This window comes from Bacillus rossius (assembly GCF_032445375.1).
Source record: "Bacillus rossius redtenbacheri isolate Brsri chromosome 4 unlocalized genomic scaffold, Brsri_v3 Brsri_v3_scf4_2, whole genome shotgun sequence".
Taxonomy (NCBI): domain Eukaryota; kingdom Metazoa; phylum Arthropoda; class Insecta; order Phasmatodea; family Bacillidae; genus Bacillus; species Bacillus rossius.
The window spans coordinates 40,430,355-40,457,900 of NW_026962011.1; the positions used below are offsets into that span (position 1 = coordinate 40,430,355).

At 35.7% G+C, this 27,546-nt stretch overlaps 1 protein-coding gene across 3 annotated transcripts in view; it reads right to left on the reverse strand.

Annotated features, from left to right (window-relative positions):
* The window catches only part of LOC134542116 (fatty acyl-CoA reductase wat-like), a 48,947-nt gene extending 27,887 nt beyond the window's left edge, over nucleotides 1-21,060 (reverse strand). Inside the window, exons 1-6 of one of the 3 annotated variants that reach the window (XM_063386079.1) lie at nucleotides 21,034-21,060; nucleotides 17,709-17,878; nucleotides 16,601-16,817; nucleotides 13,239-13,487; nucleotides 10,819-10,964; nucleotides 6,945-7,054 (exon numbers count right to left, since the gene is read on the reverse strand). In XM_063386079.1, coding sequence (XP_063242149.1) covers nucleotides 6,945-7,054; nucleotides 10,819-10,964; nucleotides 13,239-13,487; nucleotides 16,601-16,817; nucleotides 17,709-17,875 — 889 coding nt within the window. In that variant the 5' untranslated portion in view covers nucleotides 17,876-17,878; nucleotides 21,034-21,060. Of the gene's footprint in view, nucleotides 1-6,944; nucleotides 7,055-10,818; nucleotides 10,965-13,238; nucleotides 13,488-16,600; nucleotides 16,818-17,708; nucleotides 17,879-18,009; nucleotides 19,657-21,033 lie in introns of those variants that run through there. The other 2 variants (XM_063386080.1, XM_063386078.1) reach the window with 2 other exon arrangements.
* Nucleotides 21,061-27,546: the final 6,486 nt, after the last annotated feature.

A 27,546-nucleotide genomic window follows, 5' to 3' on the forward strand; every position in this document is an offset into this window, starting at 1 on the left:
AAAAAAAAATATTATTTGTATCGCGTCCATCGCTTCGCGCCATGTTGGCTCCTACATTATATGGATTTACAAAATATAACGATTCATTTACGACACTTAATATAAGGTGTGTAGGATTTTAAGAATTACTTGAATTAATATTTAAGAACATATTTCAGGATAACTTGTGAAGACGCTGGTACAGACGGCACCGGTTGTGATGACTCATTGTTACCAGAGCAGGGGCCATCTCGTGTACACGAAGTGACATGTGAAACCTCAACACAACTCGAAAATCAGTAAGTGTTACATTGAAATGTGTCCGCTACAAATGTTCAGGAATTATAATTTTGAAATCGAGTAGAAATATTCCTGCAATTAGCATTAGGTATATTTTAATAGACATTGAAAGCGAATCATTAAGTAGCTTCAAAATCCAAATACCAGAATACAGATAGTCTGTAACAATACAGACCTCACCGACTAGATATGGTCCAGATTGTTAATACTAACACATTTGAAAAAAAACTGACTAGTTACTGAATATGTTGAAATTTTGTAAACCTGTTACTTTAGATGATTGATGATGTAATAATGTCTCTTGGAAACTACATAAGATTTTAACTGCTTTTATTTCTCCATAAATTCGCAAATCACCATGGCGGCCATTTTACGATCACGATTTAGTTCTTAAATTTTAAATTAGTTTATTTGTTGAGAGCATGGTACAATGTGTCTGACCACTAAAGCGACCCGAGCCGCGCAGTGTATACTACTGCGAGGTTGCCGAAGTAGGCTCGGGTCGGGACGAATTTCGCTGTGAAGAAACAAAGGTTTTTAATACATGGAAAATTATCCCAAAGCTGAAAATTTGTACAGTAGTAGAATGAACATTTCTTAGTAACACGTCAAAAGTTTAAGTATTGGCGCAAACCTTGTGCGTCACACCAAAAACGAGCAGTTAAGTCCAAAATGACAATTTTTGCAACGATCCACAATAATGGATATTGCAAATGCAATTTATGGAGTAGACCGTCAGTATGGAACCCAAAATAATCTAGAAACATTGCCCTATCTGAGGATAGTGATAAAAAGCACAAAGTTTAAACATGTTTCTATAAAATAGACCTTTTATATCATTAAAGTTAACTAATTCACTTTCATTCAATTTTAAACTTAAAGAGCCCAACGTGGAAATCGCTTCGAATAAACGTTGTTGCATATTTATTCATCTTTAAATTGGTATATTTTTTAAGTGTCTCATACAATTAGTCTGACCACTAAAGCAATCCGAGCCGCGTAGTGTATACTACTGCGAGGTTGTCGAAGTAGGCTCGGGTCAGGTCAAATTTCGCTGTTAAGAAACAAAAATTTTTAATACATGGAAAATTATCCCAAAGCAAAAATTGTGTACAGTAGTAGAATGAACATTTCTTAGTAACACGTCAAAAGTTTACCGATGAAACCTTGTGATCACACCAATAATGAGCAGTTGAGTCCTTAATGATAATTTCTACAATGATCCACAAAAATGTATCGTAAATTTAATAACTTTAATACTTTTTTAAGTCGGTTCTCATTATGGCACCAAAGTAATATAAAAGAATGTCTTACATGGAAACTGTGATAAACACCTCAATGTTTAAACGTCCTATTATTAAATTGGTAATTTTAATCATAAAAATAAGAAATATATATTTTTTTATAGAAATTTGACTACATGTTACATAGATATGTTGCGCGTAGCGTCAAAATCACTTCATAAATATTGTCTGTGTTTTTTTTGTAAGGTTTAAATGTATATATTTTAAGTGTCTGGTATAATAGTCTGACCACTGATGTATTTCAAGCTGCATAGTGTGTGTGCAGCAGTGTTAAAGTCGCTCGTGCTGGGACGTTTTTTGCTCCAGAAAACTAAGGTTTTTTATGTATGGTAATTCCAGACTGAATTTTACTCTGAAAGAATAAAAGTTTCCAAACTGCAAGTGATTTTTGCTGCAAACGTAGATAAAAATTTTCCAGGATGCGATTTGCTTAGGTAAAAATGTTAGTATGATCAACTCTTTAATTTCTAAATTATAAATTAATAACAACAATAGAACTTCCCGGAAAGTTGTAATGAACTGACGATATTAAGCGATTAGCAGACCCGTACGTGACTACAGAGAAAGGCTATTTTCCTTGACCGTTAGGATTTTCGGGACGAACACCCTCTCACAGCTGGGGTCATAAAATACGGTCAAACTCTTGCAAAAACATCCACCACCGCTCTTTGCCACTAGCAATTCAACGAAGTAAGCTAGGTGCAGCACTCCAATGAATTAACTTAGAAAAAAAATACTAAATATGTAATTCTATCAATACATTTTTCAACACAACTTATGTTTTATTTATTTTCTGGAAAAAAAATAATATTATCATACAAATTATGTTATAAAAGTGACAAAACTCAATAAGCACATTTACGGTGTATCGTTTTCTTCAATTGTTATGTAGTAAACTAATTTCATATAATTAAATATATATATTTTATAATATAGGCTACATTAAAATTTTGCACAGTTCTGATTAAAAATAATATAACGTATTAGAAATAAAAAAAATTATATTTTTTGGTATTAAAATAATTTTTAATAATAAAATTTTTGTAACAAAATACGAACACACATATATAAAACCAGAGGTCCTCTAGAATTTTGATTTACAAGTTCCAAGCAGAAATTGTTTATTGTTAATTTTATTGTATCAAAAATCATTCATATAAGAAAAAAGAATATGTATATCTCAATAGATGTAACATGAATACACCCTATCATATGCATTAAATATATTTTAAGTAATCCCTAAATAAGACCAAGTTCATTGAGTGTCGCAATATGCAGCGTGTTTCAAAGCCCGCCGGCCGTGAAAGATCAGTACGGCTGTAGTACACTGCAAAGCTCAGGCAGCTTTAATGAGGCAACTAATTATGATAGATTCTTTATAAATATACTATCTTAAAGCTAAAAGTATAATTAAAAACATTTATTTAGACATTTTTTCGCATTGGCCTCTTCAAATCGGTGTAAATCGTATTTTTATCTGGGTGGCAAATATAAAAAAATATATGTCGTGAATTAATCGCTTTATATCATATCTTAAATATTAAATATTTAAATTTTTTCTAACATTAATGGGTGTATTACTGTTTCTAGATTATTTTAGTAAGTTTACGGATAGTCAAATTTAAAATCTGTATAAATGGGTAGCATTTTAATGGACTGATGCAAGTTGCTGTCACCTAGGACTTAAATGCAAATTTTCAGTGATAACGCACAAGGTCTACAGCGGTAAACTTTCGGTATGTTATTAAGCATAGTCAACTCTACCACAGTACAAAAATTCAGCTTTGGACAAATTCTTCACAGGTTGTCTTGGTTTCCTGGAGTAACACGAAAGTCTACGCGGGGAAGGGCGGCTACCTGATCCGAGAATGAAGGATAGGGCGAGATGGAAGCGAAGATAAGAGCTGGTTGGGTGTCCGTGTTGGAGAGAGAGAGAGAGAAAGAGAGAGAGAGAGAGAAAGGCGATATTGTGGAAGACCTTCGAAAGATTCCCGCTAGATGGCAGGCCTCAGAGCTGAAATCTTCGACAACCTCCCCTCACGGAAGCTCTCTCGCCACTAACTTGCCAAATCTCACCCGCTAGCTTATATACGTGCTGGCTGGTCGTACAGTAGTAATAAACAAGCATTTATAAAACACTTAAGCTCATTTCCAACAAATTCTGACGAATGACTGTTTTTTGTCCTGCACCAATCCCCTTAAGGCATTTCCATACAATATGATCCAATTTTTCAGTTTCACCATTTTGTCCATTAGATGTATGTAATATTTTTTCATGTACGACATTGCCCAAAAACTTTGTTTTTACTTAAGCTGATATCCATTGTTTGTTAGACTATTACTGTTTACTTATCTAACTAACAGAAATAAGAAGTTTCCTACGTGTAAATTCTCTTCTAAACACTTTTTCAAAATTTAATCTTTGTCTGTTTTGTCATCACTGTGAAACATTTATGAAAATGAAAATGTAGCCAAGTATTAGTTTGTTACGTTGATATCTGTGTAGAGTGCGCACACATAGTCTAACATTGTTTGATTATCAATTGCATGTAGCTCGCGCACTCTGACTCATGCAAAGTAAACTACATTTCATAACCCAGCCCACACTCTTTTCATGGTTAGTGTGTACTACAACAACAATAATTATGGATATGCTACGTTATATCCGCCTTATGTTTGAGTCACAGTTTTCGCTATCAATAGGTTGATCAAAACATGTTTGGGTTAGTGACTAATTTATTTTAATTGTTTTGGCATACTTTTGTAAACTCTGCTTTTTTTTATTAAATGTAATTTCCCTGCAAAATTTTGTTATGATAACCTCAACAAAAAATGCTTTTATGGCATAAAAATCACACCCCTACTTTTCAAACTATATTTTAGCATAAAATGTGCAACGATTATGTCCCTTCCAACCTCTGGGAAAAAAATTATGCTTGTCTTAACCCTGTGACCTGTGTAGTGTGTAGCTAACAAAACTGGCAGTGTAGGGAGGAGCTGTAATGACACCTGAATTATCACTAAAACACTGTAATTATTTTAATAAGGATGTGCTGAAGCTCAGTGTTTATTTGAAGAAACCTTTCTTTTAGCATAGTCTTGAGATAGGCTGAGACATTTCTCTTGTATTGATGAAGCCACCAGGTGTCAAGAGTGCATAAGTGTTTCAGTTTTAAACATTATCACAGTAATATCTGACTTGCTGTTGGCTATTAAACTTAGTAGAACATATCTCTTTAGTAAGTGCCAATCTTGAGTTCACCCCACTGAATTGCACTTTCTATGCATGCCTAAAAAAAAATTCATGGGCCATTAAGCTAGCTTCAGTATGGGGTGAAAGTATAAGCATATCACTGTGACAGTCTTATGCAAATTGATGCATTTGATTAGGTTTGCAATGAGTGGAAATTGCAGGCTGCAATTTATTTTTGATTCTAATTAAAAATAATTTTTAAATTATTAATATTTTTTAGAGTACGTTTACATTATTTTAAAATAAACTAGATAATTTAATATAAGTTGTATATGTCATTATACTATTTAATGCTTGAGGATTTGCAGTGTCAGGAACTGTTGTTATGTCTCTTTAAGTTGTGTTATTTTGGTTGGTTTTAAGTGAACTTTATTTCTGTCAATGTAGTATTGTAAATTTCTATACTGACGTCAACCAGGGCTACGCCCTCCCTTGAGCCCGATGTGTCCCCTGTTCCACCAGCGCCACCACCCTCCCACCATCACCCTCTGTTTTAACCGCCCGCCACGGTGACGTGTGTGAGCTGCAAGAGGCATTAGAGGCAGTGCGACGGCCCAGAAACGTAAAATAGTAATTAATTAATAAGTAAAGAAATAAAGGGCTATGTATTGTGTGTTTTTATAATTTTGCCCAGTGTTTTGTCTTAAGTCACACGAATGATGGCGCAGCGCCACACGTGGCCACTACAGGAACTACCGACAAATAATCTTTAGACAATAATTAATTAAGTATACTGTTATGAAATCAGATGGAAGTCTCAGAAATTGTCGTTTAATTATTACTAATTTTTAAAAGGGTAAACTATGTTAGTAATTAGATTAATTATAAGTTAAAAAGCTAACGGGAACTCGAGGGTTGGAAGACGCCATGACACCCTGTTGACCAGTCAGTCTTGTTCTTCCACCAACCGGAGTGGGACACTCCCGCACTTCGTCGACTTCATTGTTTGTTAATATCTGATCCGTTAGCATCCGTTTTGCATATGTATATTAATCTAAATAGCTTTCTTTCTGTCTTCGAGGCCTACTCCGGGTGATAAGACTGTTTCAATAAGAATTTAAGCTCCTCGAGCATTTTAAATTTAACTTCTTTACCTTTCTTTGGTCAGGCCACGTGGTGACCTGGCCCACCTCCTAAACTGATTGTTTGTCGTTGGCTTTTTATCCGCTTCACATGAACAATGTAGAGACAAGGAATGGTTAGTAAATATCAGGTGTGAATCTCGAGTGTATACCTATTATTTCTGTCACGGGTGCCCCGGTGTAGTCGCCTGGCGTGTGGGACGCCTAGAGCCCACCTAGGTAAAGATTAGGGCATTACATGAGTGTACCAGCATGCCCGCCGCTGAGAGCGGGTGTTAGGAGCCAGCGAAGCATTATTAGGGTTGTGTGCCTCGTCGCACTTGAGCGACGTCACGGCCCGAGAAAGGAGTCTCGCCGGGTCCACGTGCCCACAAACCACGTGGTGGCGCCCTAACTCAGTATCCATCTCCTTAGACAACCCTGTGCGATAGCAATACATATACATTATTAGAAGTTATGATCAGCTGAATTATAATAAAATAAAAACTGTACCTTCTCTTTTATAGCACTTGTGAAGAAAAATCTGAAATTACACTTAAAATATTAATCAGTATATTTTTACTTACCTAAGCAAATGGTGATTAAGTTTTGGTGACTTATGTTTCCCATTAGTATCTTGGTGTGTTAAAATTTTTCTTATTTACTGACAAGAAAGTATATATAACTGAATGTGAATTTTGCTATCGGTGTTTAAACTGTTTGTATATAGATGATGTTAAAATTCAAAATATCCTCATACAATACTGCTTTACAAACACAAATTTCCAATGCCTATAAGTAAACATGAAACTGATTATGAGGTAGAGAATTTAATAAGAAAGTGGATTAATGTTTGGTAAACACTTATGATGTATACTTTTCCTGAGTATGCAAACAGTTGACAGTCGTGTATTATGTTACAAAATTATGGCATTGTTTTTCTTTTAATTAACAATAAAGTTCATTCCTCAAGTAATCACTGGATCCACCCCTGCCTAAAACGTAATCGTACTTTCATACAGTGAGTCAACATTTGAATATACTTACCAATGGAAGGTCTCACAACAACTGCCGGTAGGTCCTTTCCCTGTGTCAGGATGGCATGCTCAGCAACCGCTTTAGAGAACACATATGTGTTTGGCCAAGGGCTTATTAGCCTGAAAACAATACATACTTTTGTTTCTATAAATTATCATAAATTACACAAAATTTCAATCTTTTTGTTACAAAAAAAATATTTTCAGTCATTTACATATAGCTATGTGACATGTTGTTTGAATTACATATCTTAACTAGATCCATACTATATATTTTCTAATAAATCATGCCCAAAACAATTTTTTTTTCCTGAGATCAAAATAATTTAAAAAAATCTTTATATATATTTCTTGTGTGCGTGTGTATGTCACTGAACTCCTCCTAGACGGCTGGACCGATTTTGATGAAATTTTTTGTGTGAGTTCACGGGGATTCGAGGATGGTTTAGATTCACAATTGGATATTTTATCTCGATTCTGAGTTAAGAAAAAACTAAAAAAACCCGCTTTAAAAGCAAAAAAGCTAAGCATTGTTGATAATTAGCCTCCATGGCAACGGGCTTTTGCATTGTTGTTGCCTTCTGCGTAAACATGGGAAAGGTTTTTGGTAACGGCAGTGGCGTGCCCAAGAGGAGGGGTATGTATAATGAGAAGATACAAAATGTCCAGCGTAGAAATACTTACCGCCATATGTACATTTGGGCAGGACAATGTCTGTCCGGTCCGCTAGAAAGATATATAGAGATATATATGTAGAAAGATATATAGAGATAGAGATATAAATATAAAGATAGAGAGAGTTATTGAGATATACATAGAGAGATAGAGAATTAGAGAGATAGAGAGATGCTTAGTATACGTTTAAAAAATTGATTTAGGCATTGCAACGCATGCCGGGCACTATCTAGTATATATATAAATATATAAATTTTGTTGCTAAATAATTGCAATTACCTGGTAAATACTGTAGTGAAACCTCGCTGATACAAGGAGAAGATGTTTTAATAAAGGTTCGAAAGTTACAAGTGTTTTTAAATTTGCCGTCAGTTTGACTAGAAACAGTAGTATATTCATACAGTAATTACAAGAGCTTTTCTGGTTCCACTTTTGTCAGTATGAGTGATTGAGTGATTAACGCTGTATCTTGAAAAAGCAAGAGGCTGTTGCCTTTGCAGCACAAAGCTGTCATTCAGAAAGTAAAGAATGTGGCAATAGTCAGTGGTCACCTGAGAAGGTCGACAAAGAAGGAGAATATTAGCTGTTGCCTTCGTTAGCAACCAAAGAGATGAGTAAAAGACAAATGAGGGGGGAGGGGGGGAGTAAAAGTCCCTAGGACAAACTCCGTTTAGTAATCTTACTACCCCTTCGTCTTCTTCCGCCCCCCTCCCCACCCACAATCATCTGTCATGCCAAGGTTCAGAAGGCAGTGAACAACAATGATCAAAAGTAGCATAAATAAGTGATACAGTTAAGATGTAAAGCATGTAGTTTATCAACTAAGCTGTTCCCACTGATGAGAGTGCACAAAAGTGGATATGAATGTCTGGCAGTTGGAGCAAAGAAGTTCAACACAGTAGAATGACAGGTCATGTGGAAATTTACCAATGAAATAAAAATGTTTAGAGACACAACAAATTTAGTAATGACCTTTTATTTCATAAATAAATTTAAATAAATTGCAAAAATGTTTATTCTATGATTTCTTCTCTACGATGCACTGTTTTTGAGATATTATGTGAAATTGAAACAATTTTGGAAGTTGTTTGAATCTAACAAGGTAATAAGCATTTCATTATTATTCAGCTGTTACAGGTGAGTACTTGTTACTACAAAATTGTCAAGTTCTTGTAGTTGTGAGGTTCCACTATAGATTAATTTGTTTTCATGCATTGTTTCCAATTAATGGAAATGGTTTAAGGAAAAATTGCTTAACTAAAATGTCTAATAAAGATCTACAAGAAAATGTAGAATTATGTAATGTGAGCTAAAAACCTTTTCCTGAACCACACTGAATTTTTAAATTGATGCCTGAAGTTGTAATATGGAGAAGCTACACGTACAATCCTACTGAAGCATAAAAAATAAACCTATAAAAAATAGCACTTATATTGACAAGGCCTATGCCTTCCCTCAAGACCGAAGTGCCTTGCATAACCCCCCCCCCCCCCTCCTCCCTCAATCATCAGCCCTCAATGGCAACTATGTATTTTCGAACCACCCGCTACCAGTGTGTGGGTGTGTGTGTATTGCTCCACCAATGCAAGAGGCATGTTAGAGCTGGTACCATGTATCTCAAAAATATTTAATTAATTGATTAATATTATAATTTTCATTTTTACTTCTTTCACACCCCTGCGTGATTATGTATTTCAGGTATAATTAAGGATGGAGCGGTGCCATGCACACTGAATTAGGAACACACCCTGCTTGAGCGGGTAATTAAATAATAAATGTTACCCCATGTGAGTCTTAGTATATGTTGTGTTTATTTTTCAACCATTTTTTTTCTTGAGGCTGCTCAGGCTTGTAGAATAATTTGCATAATATTTTTAATTTTGCTTGTAAATTTTTAGAACCATTGATGAACTTGCGATTATAGTCTGCGTTTAAACAGATTACGTACAGTTGGTTTTATCCATAGTAATTTTAACTCTTTCATAACTTACTGTAACGATTAATGGAAAATAAATCAAATGTTACCAGAATACTAGTTATCTACTTCCAAGTGACCACATGTATATCACTAATAGACCAAAGCATCTGGGTTGCCTTAAGGGTTCTCCCTAGTAGCATCAAAAGTTTAAGTGAACACTAAGTGTTTTGGATGATGATGATGAGACACTATTATTCAAAACTACGAATCTGAAAATTTTTCACCCATGAAAAGAAACTATAAAAATTGTGCGTATAGTTGAAAATTTTTATTTGTGTTAATCAAAAAAAGAAATAAATCATCAAATGTCCAACTTTAGTTCAATTTTGTACTGTTTGGGAGAATGAAAGAAAGAAAATAAACACTATGGGCAAAAAGATAATTATTTTCTGAAGAAATTGATGTATTAAAAACCTTAAGTCCCGCTTTGAATTCCAAGATTTCTTAAGCGCAGTTTCTGAAAATACTGGTAGCTTTCCATCCATCTCGTGCTGCAGCTCGGCGGAGCCAGCCCGGAGACCACCGCGCAGGGAGCGGGGTGGGGGAAACCCAAAATATGGAGGGGAGGCAGGTTACTCGTATGTGCGAGCGTGAGAGGAAGATAACAACAATGGAAACGATACCCCTGCGACTGAAAGGTAGTCTCGGTTATTGCTTTTAGTGTGCCTATCCACAGTGTGCTGCAAATTAGGCATTTTTTTTTTTTTTTTTTTTTACTTTACTTTACTTTACTTTACTTTACTTTATTCAGTATAGAGAGGGTCATAAGTAAAAATTTTGTTTTTAACTTCAGTATCCTAAGGGGACATTATAATTTCAACTTTGGCCCATGGGTCTGACCACAGGGGCCAGCCGGGCTTCCCTCTTCCCAAGCTTCCTGTTCCCCCGTCTTTCTGCACGTCCTGGTGTGTCCCAGGCACCAGCAGCATGCTCCTGCACTCGAGCGCCTGCGACCATCAGCGCACCCAGAGCACGGGCGCCGCTAAGACGTCGGCCTGCCAGAGCACGTCAGTCGGTGCCAGCATTTTCCCCACACCCCTTCACCACCTCTGTATTTCCCTGTGCTTCTCGGAACCCAGATCCAGCCGGTGAACAAATCCCCTCCCGAGCTATCCCTTACCATAGGGTATCTTCCTTCACCCACATTGGCTCCGAGCGCAGCACCATTAGAGACGAGTCACTAGTCGTCGAGTGTGTGTGAGGAAGGGATTAGAAACTAAGCCAGACTCACTTTTCACACAGTGGCTCCAGCTCATGTTCTGTGATGTTCTGCAGCAGATAGACAGTGTCTTCCACAGTGAAATGTGGATCATAAAACTCTTCTTTGACCAAATTCTGATGGCAGTTCGAGTACGCAGTTGACACGAACACTGCAGCCTGGATGAATATATTTTTTTTTACAGACACCTATGAATTGGTACTGTAATAATTTAAAATTTACAACAAATAATATACACCTATCCCTCACTTAGCACGACTAATTCGTTCCTAAAAATGCTCGTGTTATTCAAAATCGCGTATTCTGAAGCATTAGTTTCCATAAATAGCTAGTTTATTTAATTAATGTGTTCCAAAATTCTGTAGGAAAATATACTTTACGTAATAAATGTGTTGAATAAGACTCAACTATAAATAATGTCACACCATTTATCTTTATATACCTCCCATCGTACTTTGTAAGACAAATACAATACAGCGTAACTGGAGATACGTGGTTATGTACTTTATCGTCAGTCGGCTGGCTGACTTGCCCGCCCGGGCGTGATTTTCATCTCACGTCGCGTACCTTTCCAAACCATTCTTCTGACAGTGAAACCGATATTTCTGTCCGGATGATTACATTTTAATTTTTCAAAAATTAAAGTGCCTTTTCGCGTATCACCACGTGGTTCACACCAATCCTGCCAGACCAATGCAACATTCATTTAACAACCTTTTCAACGTGAATCATCTGTTCATTTCTGTTCCGGTATTTAATGTCAAATATATTCGTGCTAGTACAACCAACAGCATCAGACTTATGTATATAAACTTTTGGTAAGAGTCCTTATTTCGTACGATTGTGCGCACAGTTGACTTGCTTAAAACCATAGTGCGACCAACATAAGCGTGGTCTTCATGACAATATGCGCGCCGTAATACTTCTAGTTTTATCTGAAATATTTTAACACGATGCATTATGAGTAGGGACTGGAAAAATTCACGATTTCATTGACCTCTAGGATAGACTCCACAAACCCCTATATACTCGGGCAAATGCCACATGCTCAATCGCTACTGACTTGTGAGACCTGTCAACTGGGATGCTTCCGATTCGATACTTCCATGGTTGAAGGTTTTACATTGGCTGGAAGTCCTTCAGATAAACTGTGAGCCAATAACAGAAGTAATATGAAGGTACATATGTTTGGATTCTAGCATAACGCGAATTGAATCCGCGAATTTTTCCGGTGTCTAATTATAAGTTATCAAGCACGTACAGTTACCGGCAGCTGAATAGGCAGATGTTGCTTTTGTTTGAGTGAATTCTCTGCCACTGGCTAGTTCACAGCCCGGTTTGTGGCCAGGCGACAATCATATAGCATGGCGGCATACACGCATACGTAAAAACATTTGGTCCTTCACACTCCATAGCCGGAATTTAACTTGCCATAGTTGATGTTTGTACAACAGCAGATAGCGTAGACAGACCTGTGCACGGATCTCTTCCCCCTTTGTTTAGATAACTGTATCCCACGGCACAATTCTGTTTTGTACAGAAAATGAAATAGACTTAGTGGTGTCGTGCTCGTCTTTTTTTTTCTGCCAAGATTTTGTGCTAACTGAAATTTGCAGACGTGCTATTCAAGACTGGGGCAGTGAAATTCACATCGCACTAAATGAATCCGCGCAATCTGAAGACGTGCTAAGTGAGGGATAGGTGTACTTCACCTCTTATATTTATATATTTCAACTTAGGTATTTATTTGATGGTCTGATTATAGCTTCTCACTTAATGTTTTATATTCATTTATAACGTTCCAAAGTCTTAATAGGTTTTGTTTAAGGGGGGGGGGGGGGAAACAGGTTATACATATTTGTGTACATGTACTATGTACATAAAAGTACATAAATAAAAAAATAAGTGACAATCAAAGTATATTCTTACATCAAAAATATCTGTGATGTATGCAGCATCTTCATCAAGTAGTTCTGTGTTAAAATATTTTTTAGGATACAAAGACACTAAGCAGTAATTGTATAACTTGCCTTTTTTTGATATTTAAATTCATGTACGTCATAGATTTATCTTACACTCTTTCCTTTATTAAATCTCCATAAATCAGCAAGCTAATAAATTCAACCAAGTTTCTCTCCTACATAAAATAGTTGGTTTTTATTAATAATATTTGTGGTTGGTAAATATGATTCCATAAACTTAAGAAATTGCTAAATTTTCAGTTTGTATAGGTATGTAAAAAAATTAAATTCTACAGCGATTGTTTATATTGTATTTGAATTTTAGCTAATGCACAATGAACAATAGTGAGCAGAATAGCACTTCAACACTTATCTGTTATTTGATGGGGCAGAAAGTTTTGATTACAGACATGAAAGAATTATGATTACAGAAAAAAATAAAAAGCTTTTCTACTTGAGAAAAACACTCACCTTGAGAGAGTTGCAGCTATGGCAAAGGTTAATAACCTCTATTGTTCCCTTCACGTTGGTGTCCACCGCCACCTTCAAGTGCTCGTTGAACCTGACCGTGGCGGCCAGGTGCAGCACGATGTTGACATGTTGGGTCAGGTGGTGGTAGTCCGAGTCACTGAGGCCCAGGCGAGGACTAGAGCAGTCTCCAGCCACGAACACTATCTTGTCCACCGAGTCTGGCCGCTCGCGCTTCATGCGGTCAAACACCTGGAACATTAATGGAATGTCAAAGGAGTTAATGGCATGAGTGATGCAATACGGAAGGCCCTCCTACCGAGCTGAAATATGACCAAAAACATTTTGGCAAAGATAAAAGAGAAAACAAGTGTTTAAATGATAACTGTGAAAGTGTAGCTGATTAACAGAACCACACTAATCTTTCTAAAATGCAGCATTAGATCTAGTAAATTTAAGTACCACACATTATTAATCCAGTGGATACGTACATGCCCATAGGGAAATACAAATTTTTGATGTACCTACATTAGACAATAAAATATTTAGCCACTAATATTTAATGTTAGCAATCCGTCACTCCATCAGTGCAGATACAATCATTAATAACTTATGAATTTAAAAATTGTACCCCTGAAAACAAACCCCACAAGAAATGTCACTTGGAAATAGCTTGAGGGAACATTATTAAAAGTTAAAGATTAATTTATTTAAACTGTTATCCATGTTTTGAATAAATGTGGTAAAACCCAAATGGATTAGAACACTCACTATAGTTTTGTTTAATTTTTTACAAAGTAAAGAAAAATCTTTCTATCTAGCTTATAGTCTTAATATTTAGTCTTTAGTTGGGAAGTAAATTATATAGGGTTCTATATACTAATAAATTTTTAATCCTAGTCATTTTTTTTCTTCATATAAATGTTCTATTAGTTGTTTTGTTCTTGTACTTTAAATGTTATATTGTACATTGCTCATTCCATTTGTTTGTTGTATGTCGTGCCTTATTTTATTTTGCATGCCTATGTGCATGGTCTCATGCTTTCTTTATTGTTGTTGCGTGTGCTCCGCATACGCACATCAAGATATGTCGCGCGGCGCCTAACCGCGCGCCGATGCAACCAGCACAAGCCTAGTGTTCACGCGCTGCGCGCATGACGTTCGGAGCCGCTCGGGAGCCCTTGGGGAGGCTCGTTTTGGCGGGCTGCCAACCGGACATCGCCGGAGGTGCCGGTTCCGGTTGCCCCAACCGAGAACAATCTGCCATGTTTGATACTAGCAGTTCGCAGAGTATAAAAGGGGGCCCATTTTGCGTTGAGGGAGGAGACTCGTCGCGACCGCCAGCGACACCAGCCGGAGGCCCTGCTGGCCTTCCCTGCCGAAGGAAGCTACACCGTCAACACGTCTCGCCGGCCTGCCGTCACGCTGCCCGTTGGAAGAAGCTACCACTTGGTAAAGTACTGTTTCGTCGTAGACACTTATAGACCGAGTGGGTAGAAAACTTAGAGTGAGAAGAGGGGCAGTGGTGACGGAGGCAAGGCTTGGAGACGGCGGTGTGAGCTTGTGAGTCCCGAGGAAAGACTTGACAACTGACTGGACATACAACATTTAGGTGCGAAACCCGGCAGTGACACCCGAAGAATAATGCCAGTGCCCACACCGACGAGCATTTCTCCCGCTATGATAGTTTGGGGAGATAGTCAATGGTAACCCCTGCATCGACGAATAAGAACTTGCCCGCAGAAATACGTGTCGACAAGAGTAATCAAAGTCAACGACCTGTTATATTAATTATTAGAGGTCTGCGTACCCTCGTAAAAACATGCTTTATGTATTAGTCATCTTGTGTATAAATAGTAGTATTTTAGTTAATGATGTTTGCTAACTTGTTCATTGACAGAGGTCAATAATATTCCATAAGTCGAGGGGTTTTGTTAGTTATTTTCACTTGCACTCTGGGAATTTATGTACGTTAATTGTTTGTAACTTAGCTTTTCTTTTGACGGTGTACCCAGCACCAAGCGGCGTGCCAAGTATGAGAGCACGGGCCATTGTGAAGTGGATTTGTTAAGCTGCATTCACATGTCTCATGTTGCAATAATTCTTAAACATTTCTGTGCGCAGACTTTTGAATCAGAGCCACGCCGCAAATCTCAACTGTTTAGGTTTTTGTCATTAATGAAGTTGTAATGAATGATTTCATGTATAATCAATAATAAATGTGTCGTTACCTTACAGTTGTAATAGCTTTAGATGACTTTTCGCCACACACTGTTCCATTCCTACTCCTTGTTCCCCTCGAGTGTTTAACACGAGAGGCTACATTGTTATTGTATGGTCACTGCTTGTGCGCAGTGCCTGCTGGTTATTGCAACTCCTTGCGTGTGCATGGACTTCCCTGTGGGTAGAGCCCACTTACGCGTAGTTTACCTGCCTGCAATTTATTCCTGTGTACTATTTTGTATTTGTATCATCCGTATGTGTGCCCACCATCAAAGTCTCAAACTGTTGGTGGGCATGTCAGAAACATAAATAAATATTTTACTCAATGACCACAGTAGCACCGTACCACATATTTGTGTATGCAAACGTATTTACCTTCTGGTGCAGTATTATTTCATCATATATGTATTATGTTCTAGCTGAAGTACGTGTGCTTTTTTTTACGGAAATTCTCGGGCAGGAAACACTCGCACTGCTCTGTGTGTCCATTTGTGTAAGTATACATATAACAGGCCCGCCACAGCCCCACTCATGGATCCACTTCTGCCCCTCCTGTGGGGCCACTAGCAAAAAACTGTGAATTTTAGTTAGAAATTTGAAACAAACCTAATTTTACTCACGCCCCCAAGGTCAACATAATGCCATAAATATTGCAATCTGTAGATGATTAGAAGTAAGATAATTGGAAAACATTAAAACTACAATACATTTTTTATTAAATTAACTAAATAAAATAAATACTTTTTAAGTGCCTGGACCCCTCCTGGTGAACCTACAAATTATTTCACAGCTCTAGGCCTTTCCATCTATGTGCTGCACGAACAGCAGACTACTCTTTTTATTATTATAATATATTATGTATAAGTTTTGATTTTTTTTTGGCTCTCTTCACTTAGTATCTCTGACCACACAGTCTCTGCCCCAAAATAGTAAATTATTTGGCTAAATTATTGGGCTATCTTGATACTGCATTTGCTATGCCATCACACGGATATGTTTATCATGATTCTTGACAAGCTCATTTCATCTAGGGTTTAGGAACATAAGCCCATGTTTGCCATACTGTATTAAATGAATGACCACTATAGGCATTAGTTAGAGAATAAAAAAAAAACAGAGAACAGCAAACTCCATTGACTCGCCACATTGTCCAGCAGGGCCTTCTTCCTCTGGTCCACGGAGAGACCTCTCTTGGGGCGCACGAGCGCGTACACCGTCCTGACGCCGGGACAGCTGCGGAGGATCTTCTCTATGGTCAGCTTGCCCAAGAAGCCCGTCGCCCCGGTGACGAGCACCCCGCAGTCGCGGTACAAGCCCTGCACCTCCGTGTCGCCCGCAGCGGACATGCCTGTTGTTGAACTATCACAATGAAGCTGCATTACCCACTCGGTTTGTACAAAATGTATGACGTGATTACCTTAGCAAAACCAGTGTCACTATTGAGCATTGTTTCTAAGGTTCCCATGCATTAGCATATTTTCCGATACATCACGTCATTCATTAAATGCTGCCTCTGCCTACTTTCTTACATTCTGCTATTGCCTGTTACATACTGCCTAAAGTAACGACAGGTGCTTAGCAAAGGGGATAAAAAACAGAAATAGTACAAATAATTAAGTATTATGTTATGTTACCAATAAGTAATCACAAATATCCGAAACCTTTATGAACCCTTTAAATTTCATAAAAGTTTTAAATTTTAAAAATTTTGGTGGCTATTATATATTTAATACCTTTATTAATTTTTTATGTAAGTGTTTTATCTCAGTAGTTATGATATAGTCATGAACTATCTGAGAATTTACTAGAAAATAATAATATATTTTTGCAGTTATAGCTTTCAGCAAATAACGTATCTTTTATTCGACTACTATAGTGTCTCAAGGTGAGTCAAGCATAACAACTGATGTATGAAATGGGGGATTTGTTTATTTATAAAGCAATATCTTGTCTTCTTTTAGCATGAAACAAGGCATATTTAAAGTGAAGTTTCCTGCTATATGCACATAAATTTCTCTATGTATCCAAATGTGTACATTGGGGTTAGAGGAAAATGGTATTCATCGTACAAAAAACCATGTGCAGTTTATACAATGAACATTTTGCTCAATTAAATGTTACACGGTATATGTAAGTATATGTATGTTAGATAGTTGCAGTGTTACTATTTTATGCTATATTTCTTATGAACTTATGTTTATAAGGAGAACAAAAAAAAAAAGATTTTTGTGGAAAAAATTGATTTATTACCTTTTTAACAAAATTCCTTCAGTCGCCGTCAACTTCTCAAGTCTTTTTTCCCACTGTTTGAAGCACTTCTGGCACTCTTCAACTTTTATATTCTCCAGTGCCCTTATCGAAGCTGTTTTTACAGCCTCTACTTCATCAAAACGCTTCCCTTTTAGATTTTTATTCATTCTCTGGAACAGAAAAAAAGTCGCTCAAGGCTAGGTCTGGCGAATAAGGAGGGTGGGGAATGACAGACCACCCCTGAGAGACCAAATAGATTCACTCATAAGGCCGTTTGTGCGGGGGCGGAGGAACCAGTCACCTGATCGTCAAAGTTTTGGGCGTTTCCTCTGCACATCCTCATGTATTGGTACTTCCAAATGAAAGTGCTGGTTAACAGTCTGGCCAGGAGAAACCAATTCCACGAACATCAAAGTGGCAATGATCATTGTCTTAACATTCAACCTCACTTGTTTTGCTTTTTTTTTTTTTTTTATCTGGGGAGTTGGGAGTCTTCCACTGCCTTGACACTTGCTTGGTTTCTGGGTCACACCCATAACACCAACTCTCATCACCTGTAATGACTTTGGTCAAAAAAAATTGGATCACTTTCAATCTCTTTTTTCAAGTCCTGGTTCAAATTCAATCAAATGTTATTTGATCCTGTTTGAGAAGGAGAGGAACAAATTTAGTGACAACATGTCTCATTTTCATTTCCCAGTCAAAATCTGCTGACACTAGCTCCAATTCACTCCTGTTGCTTCTGAAATTTCATCGATCGTGAGATGACGATCCTCATTGATTTTTTGGTGGATGTTTTCAACGTTTTCAAGCTTCCATTGCCGATTTTTCAAACAGGAAACAAAATTTCAAAAACACACTTTGTTTAAAACTGCCATTACTACTTCACAGGCGGCACACAAGAACAGTAAGAGAAAAACAAGACTACGATTAAACTATAACATACAAAATGACTCCATCTGGGCAGCTGTTTAGTGAAAGTATCTACTAACCCCATGTAGCAGGAGAACTATCTACTATGTCTACAAATGGCAGCGTGCTCTCAGTCCAGTGTTTTTTGGGTTCCCCCCCCCCCCCCTTTGTATACGGTAATGAAAAACCAATATCAAATATGTATACCAAGCTTAGCATAACAACATACACATTATATACTTTGCTATGCATCAGTAGTTGATACATCAACTGAGTAAACTAATTAGTTATTGAGCGGTTTTAAAACATATGATAACCAAGTATATTTGAGATGAATAATAAAATAAATTTTATACATTGTTTATAACAGCAAAGACAACAGCTTAGCTATTGCTCAACATTGATCTTCAGCCTAAGAACATATGCTATAACGAATATTACATAGGCATTTACACATAAATGATCTAATACAACATTTATTAGCCTTTGCAAAACTACACCTAATATTTAACCCAGACTTTATTAGAATGGATTTTGCTAATCTGCTGGATTAAAGTTGGGCACATTTCACATGCAAATAACTTTAAAATTACTTAAAACCACAAATTATATAGTTTCACTCAGTTTACCACTGCTACTGGAAATTATGTGATGCATGAAGATTTATCACAAAATTTATTCAATTAATTGGGTTCGTTACGTCAGCGAGTTAGTATAGTTCAGAGTAACACGAGTCCTTTAAATTAGGATCTCTGACATCAAGAGTGATTTGATTTGCTATATGTTCAGACTTAAATAAAATAATAATTCACTCTGAATATTCCTGAATGATTGCCTAAATGTAAGCAGTTTTACTTTACCAAAGTTTGAAAACACCAATTCAGTTGCTGTAATATGACTTTCAATCCTTTTAAGACAGTTACGTTCTATACAATAAGGTGTATTAACATAGGAGCTGTTGCAAATTTATTGTGTACTTGCATTACTTAGTAACACTCCTAACTTCAATTCCATAAGTAATTGATCTATGTATTTAACTCTTTTATCATTTTAAACAATATCATTTATTCAACATTAGTGCGATAGATGCTTGAAAACTGGCCAGGTAATACCACTGATTAGCTGTAAAAATTTTATATTGCTTCACAATGACATCTAGTCAGAGAAGAAAGATTCTTAACTTAGGACATTGGAAATTGCCATCGTTTCAAAAGTTGATCTCTGATTGGCTGGCTGCTATGCTGACAAACAGTTACCAGACTTATAAGAACAGAAACCAAACAATAATTAAATTACAAATATCATTAAAATCATTTTTTTTAATATATTTTATTTACCAATACTATAGCTTGTACTAAAAAGTAAATTTTTAAAACAGTAACATATCTCATTGACTCCTAGAGGGGTCTAGACAATTGGTTTGCTACAGAAGATTTGTAATCATGGTCTATAGTGTCATAGACATGTACACAATCTTTAAGCATAACAAAGCTGTATGAAAATATAAATAATTGAATGTCCATACTTATATAAACAAAAACAGTTTGGACGAGACAACTGTGTCGTATCAGCACAACATAATCACAATATTATTTCTTTATGTCAGAATGGTATTAAAGTTCAACAGTGTTTTTTGCTACTATGCCAATTCATACATAAAAAATTGAAATACTTAAAGAATTAGCTTTTTAAAGTTTAAAATAGAATACCGATCAACCAAAAATGAATAAACACTTACTCTCAAGCCTACTCTGCATTCTTTGTTATATATTATAGCAGTGAAAAAAATTAATACAGATTGATTTAGCTCAGTGGTTAGTGTGACAGCATCGCATGTTAAACTGCTGCAGGAGACTGCTTTGGGTTCAATTCACCAATCAAATTGAAATTTTTTTTTACATTTGACTACAGCCTAGACTAAAAAAATTCATTGCACCTTTTATCAGAGTACTCTCAGGTAATCGCGCATGACTAAAAGAACCCTTTTCATTTAATTGTTTAAATAAATATGAAACCTTTTGAACATAGTTACAAAAAGATATATTATTTGAAAATGTAAGGCTTGAAAATATTAATCAAATATTAGATATGAAAATAATATCACTAAACAATATCTAAGTGCTAAGTGCTGATAAAGCTAGGCAAGAAAAGGTTAAAACTTAATATTCTGGTACCTACCTTGAAACCATTTGAAGTCTTTACTGTTTAAAAAAGTATAATCTACTTAATTTCAAGATACATTTTTTTTTTTTTTTTTAAGGATGGATAACCTATTCTGCTACTTTTTCCTTAGATGAGTAATTGAGGAAACTGTATGTAATATAATTGTTTTTATATAGTACTGGAATAGTAGATAGTTACATTTGTATATGATGTAAATTTACTTTAAGAATGATGTAAGTAGTGAACAAACCTCGATTGAGTGAGTTTCCGGCTTATACATAACTATTGCCACCACGCTTCCAAGCCGCCATGTTTGAAAGCGAGTGCCGATTGTGTTTCCAAGTTCTGAAAGCCCAGTAGCAGCCGGACTCTCCCGACTGGTGGCCACCGAGAATCGAATGCAAAAACCAACCACATTCACATCGTCACTTTGCCACCACACAGCAGACACAAAACTCAACTTCTTGATAGTAATTTCTTTGAACCATTAAAAAAATATTATGATGATTATGTTAACACACAGGATGTCAAACACCTAGGGGAAGTTTTTAATATTTCACGTGTTGCCGAAGCTTTCAAGACGGCTTTCAAGAAGGCACAAAATAATTTAAATGCTGTAAAAGATTTTAGATCTACATGAACTTACCCCTTGGAAGTAAATAGGTTCACAGACAATGATTTTCTTCCAACTGAGGTAGCAGACCAGGAACTACCAACTGATGAAGAGGAAGACATGCAGGACCAAGATAATGATCATACTCAATCTTTCGTTGACTGGGGCTTTGCTCCCGTGAGCCTGGTAAGACTCCGCCCCCTCCCCGACATTCACCAACCCTCATCCGGCATTGTAATGCCGCAGTACACGAGCACCATGTGTGTGTTCAAACAGTGCGCCATGACTCTGGAAGACATATGGCCATTCAGTGCTACGTACCAACTTGTAATTTAAAAAGTAAAGAAATTATAATTTTTTTCTTTTTTTTTTTCTCCAAAGGAATTAGTTTTCAGCAGACTGGCTTCAAGTGCCCTTACAGCATAATTTAAATAATTATAAACATTTTAACAAAGATGGAGGCAAATGATCCCAAAGTGAGGTGAAGCTTAATTACTAAACTACTGTATGTTAATTATTAACGAGGGCATGAGACGCATGCCTCAATTATGTAAGTGTTTTTGTATGTTTCCATTTAAATACCATGGCATGAATTAAAAAGGTCTACTGGTTGTTTCCTTCGAGGAGATCGCCATGACACTCAGAAGAGCGCACTTTCCTGCCCAATCCGACATCACCGGCTGAGGTAGGATGACTTCATCCATTGCCATCGCTTACCAAGTAGTTCTGTTTCCAACTTTAATTAATTCAAATCACTTTCTTAATGTCCTTGGGGCCTGCCTCGGGTGGCAGACTGCTTAAATAATAATTATTTTCTCTTAATCTAATGAGACTTCAAGCCAAGAGCCCAGAAAATTAAACCTCCTTTCGAAAGTACAAATAAGGAGGAAACGGTCAGGAAGAGGGTTGAAGTCTGCACTGCTTATGTTAACTCCTCATAAAAGAAAAAAGAAAAAAGAATTGAATGAAAAGAAAAAGACGAAACACAATCATTTCTCAAGTACTTCAGAATCCGAGGATGAAATCTCTCTTCATAACAGTATAATAAATAACATGATAATGATCTTCATGCGGAGTCTCTATTTGCTGGAAGTGAGATTGACAAAGAAAACGAGTCAGAAAACTGACAAGAGAACAAGACATCTCATGTTCGCCATCATCTAATGACTATGCCTTCATCAAAGTTCATGAAAAATCCTTAGGTTCTTTCTGTTTTTTTTTTTTTTTTTTTGCAGGTACAAGCCTCTTCTATAGCCGTGTAGGATACGAATGTATGTTTCTCAAGCAGTATCCTAATACCCACAACTTCTCAGAAACTCCAGAAGAAGACTTCATTGACAAACAAGATTTTGTTCTCAAACTATCAAAACCTATAGAGATTCAAAATTCTAGGTTTCATCAAATAACATGTAAGTTTTCCAGATGATTAGATTGATTTTTTTCTTCACTAGTCAACAAAACTAAGGATTCAACTTCTTTCCGAAACAGTTGGTTTCGTAATTCCTATTGTACATTTTTTTTATTTCTTATAATTAGTTTTAAACTTAAAATATGGCAGAGGAGAAAATTATATATTGGAGAAATTGCCTTCTTGCTGTTTGATGATGTGTTTTACACTTTATAGTGACTATTATTTAATTATTTTATTGTGCTATAACCAAAAAAATAAAGTTGTTATGATCTGCAATAATGGAATCGTTATTCCCCCCCCCCCCCCCCCCCCACATTTCTTCTTTTGTAGCACACCTCCGCAAAAACCATGTTTGTACAAAAAATTAATATCTCCAAAAATAATAGCTGCAAATGGCTGGGGTTGCGATAGAATTCCTTACCAGAAATAATATAAAATCATTTATTTTATTTATTTGAATTGTTACATGCCACACCAACGGCACAAGGCTCCAACAGTGGGCACAACATATAAGACAAGTAAAAAAACAAATACTGTAACAGAACAAAAATAAGAACAAAACAATAAATTATAAGAAAAACAAATAGTAGGACAAAAACAAAGACAAGACAACATAACATACAAATATCCATATGAGAACTTAACTTCTAAAAATTACTTAAAATAACAAAAATGTTTCATGAGAGTATAATATTATGTAGATAAATACAGTAAGTATTCTTAGATTAATATATCTGGTATTAAAGATAATTCATCTTTGGATGCCGAAAAAATAATTTTTTTAACAAGGTTTTTCTCTTTGGTAGGTTGTAAGTGATTAACATACATATTAAAATTGTTAACAAGTCTATAAATAATATCATTTGTATTTAAAAGTGTGCACAAAAAAGGTGGGTTACGGCTATTAAAAGAAGGAATTTTAATGCCAGTAACATCAAATATGTGAGGACATATAAGATTACCATAATAACAATTGAAGACAAAAATGGCATCTAAGATCTTTCTTTTAGTTGATAATGAACCAAGGAGGGAATTTAAATCTATGTTATTGATGGTATTTAATTTTTTGTTAATATAGTCAGATACTTTAGATTGAATCCTGTCAAGCTTTTCAATATCAGTGTTATTGATGCTATTCCATATAATTTATTATTTATTTATTTATTAGATTTGTGACATGCACACCAACAGCCGAAGCTTTGGAGGTGTGCACAGAACAAGTAATAAAAACACGACACATACAAGCGAATAAATACAACATACACAGGATAATAAAAGACGACACAATAACAAACAAAACAAAACAGCAACTGAGATAATCTTAATTAAATGATCTAGAATGGGAAGAATAAACAGGATTATAAAATTACTCAAGATATTAGGGTAATCATAAAAAATTAAAATTTAAAGTTTTTAATAAAATTTTCATATTTATTGAAATTTGAGATAAGTCTGTAAATTAAATCATTATTATTGTGTAATGAACATAATAGGGATCGAAGGCGGCTTTTGAACTGCGGGACTCGAATACCAGAGTTATCAAGTAAGTATAAGCAATTAATTTTTGAACTATAGCACTTAAACACAAACAGGGCATCAAGATGGATGCGACGATTTGAAAGAGATTCTAATTTGGGTAATTGATGGTGTCTAGAACTAATTATTTTGAAAAATTTATTTTGTATGGATTCAATTTTGTCACTATCGGTCGTGTTAATACTGTTCCAGATAACTGAGCAATATTCGAGTTTACTTCTAACTAAGGACAAATAAAGAGTAAGAATGGATTCAATATTAGATGCATAGTAAGTTATATAATTTATTAAATATAAGGTTCTACGGGAAAAGGATATTAAAGAATTAACATGTTGATGAAAGAATAGTTTGGAGTCAAGAATAACACCAAGATCATTTATACTAAGAGATTTGGAAATTTTTGAGTTGTCAAGAAAATAATCATATTTAACTGGATGAATTTTCCTTGTGAAAGAAATAATTTTTGTTTTATCTTTGTTAAGTGAAACTAAATTCATTTTACACCAATTATCAATTTCAGTAATATCAGATTGAAGAAGCAGACAGTCATTTAAGGAGGAAATTTCTCTGGATATTTTAAGATCGTCAGCAAACAGAAAACCAGTAGTATGATGAAGAACTTTAAAAATATCATTGATATAAATATTGAATAATAAGGGAGATAAAGTACCCCCTTGAGGCACACCAGAAGTAGCATGATATAAAGTAGAAGTGTTTTTATTAAGTGAAACAAAGAAACATCTATCTTTAAGGTAACTAGAAAACCAGGTTATATAATTATTACAGAGACCGAAGTTAGAAAGTTTAGCTAGTAAAATGGAGTGATTGACAGTATCAAAGGCTTTAGCCAGATCAAAATAACATGCATCAAACTGCCCCCTTGTTGTAACTTTATTGTATATAGGATTAATAAATGAGAGAAGATTAGTAGAAGTTGTCATTCTATTTCTAAAGCCATGCTGATTAGGAGCTAATCTGTTGTTTATTGGGAAGTTAATATGTTTAAATATTATTTTTTCAAATATTTTAGTGAAGCCATTTAATAATAATATAGGCCTATAATTAAATACACTGAGTTTACTACCCTTTTTATGTATGGGAATAACCTTAGCTATTTTCCATTTAATGGGAAATACTTGTGATTTTAGACTTGTATTAAATAGATGCAACAATAGAGGCATTAGAATAAAAGAGCAGCCTTTAATAATGAAATTTGGTATACCGTCAGGACCAGTAGACATAGTTGGTTTTAATGATTTAATTCCCCATAAGACCTGGCTTTCTGATAAGAATGATACAGGAATTGAATCGTGAATAGTATTGGGATCAATGATACGAGGGTGGTTGGTGGATGGTACATATACACTAGCAAAGTACTTAGCAAAGACATTAGATAGAATACCTGGATCATTACAGATATCACCATTGACATTAAGAGAATGAGATTCGCTATAACCATTTTTCATAACATTGACATATCTCCAGAATTTTTTAGGGTTATTCTTAACCTTATTATTGATACTACGATTCCAATTAGTTTTATCACGCTTAATAAGATTTTTAACTAATGCTCTATATTTAGAGAAAAGAAGGTAATACTGAGTATTATTGTTTCTTTTATAGAGTTTATGAAAGTGTTTTTTAGATTTTAAGGCATGAATTAAATCACCAGAGAACCAATAAGGATGTTTAGAGGCCTTACGTGTGGATAATGGAATGTGAGTATTGATTTTATCACAGATACAAGATGTAAGTTGATCTACAAGAGCATCTACATCAGTGGTGTTATAATATTCATCCCAATTGTGGGTTTTTAGAGAGTTATATAGGCTTAAGTAATCACCAGCTTTGTAGTTTCTGAAAATAGAATCTGGAGTAAAATTGTGTGAGGTCGCCTCAATAAGTAGTTTAATAAGTAAGGTAGGATGATAGATATCCTCTTTGACCAGAGATTCAACAGCTTTTTCAACCACACAATGGGATAGATTAGAAAGACAAAGATCTAGAAGGTTATTGGAAGATTGTATTAGGTTGTGCTGAATTAAATCCAAATTAGATATGAAATCAAGTAGGCACTGAGCCTTGGATCTGACATGTGCACGAGCAATATTGAAATAGTGATTACCTTTCCAATCTATCCCAGGTACATTGAAGTCACCTAAGATAATCACATTATCATGAGAATTAACGAGTTTTTGTTCAAGAGCTTCAAAATACAATGTGAATAGATTAGGTGATGTAGTTGGAGGAAGATAAATATTACCCAATGTTAAGTACTTATTAAAAGCAATTTTAATATTAATCCATACGGCTTCTACTCCACGATAGTCATATAATTGAATTAGCTGAACAGAAGGGAATTTATGTTTATTCACTGCGATCAACACTCCGCTACCCCGTTCCATTGATGAGAGTAGCGGATCCCTATCAGTTCTAAAAATAGAATAATTATCGGTGAAATAATGCGCATTGATACATCTTTCGTTGAACCAAGTTTCTGTTAGACAGATTATGTCATACTGAGTATTAATAAGATTATCAAAGAATTCAACGGATTTTGTTCTAAGTCCTCTAACATTCTGATATGCAATTTCCCATTCATTAAGATTGGGCATTCACTGCAAAGTGAGTAGGAAGCACTCCTCCAGGCCCAGGCATAAAAGTTGCTGGCATAAAAGGTGACGATGTACTGCAGGAACTTGGAGGTAATTGGGTAGAATTACCGAGAGCTTCAGGAGATGAATTAGTACTAACAATTTGGTCTTGATGCAGTTTTCCAAAGAAAGGACTGATTAAACAGCCACTGGGCCAAAAAACAATATTATTAATTCTACTAAAATCTTCTTCCAGAACAGATACATGGAAGGAGGCGTAAGAATTATGCTTTGTCCGGAGCTTGGCCACTTTGACTTGCTTGAGATTTAGTTCGTTGGAAATATAATCTACGACTTCTTGTTCCGTGACAGACGGCTCAAAACGCGTGACAAAGAGAGCTTTTGTTTTTTTGTAAATAGGTTTAGCAATTGTTTTTAATGTTGAAACATTCCTGATGCCAATTTGCAAGGGATTTTTCTTACGATCTGTGTTAGATGATTTTCTATCGGAGTTTTCATTATTCGTGGACTTGCGTGAATGTTGTACTACGGTGAAGCCGTCTTCGTCGACGAGCTGTTTACCGTTTTTTCTGATGACGTCGTTGGAGA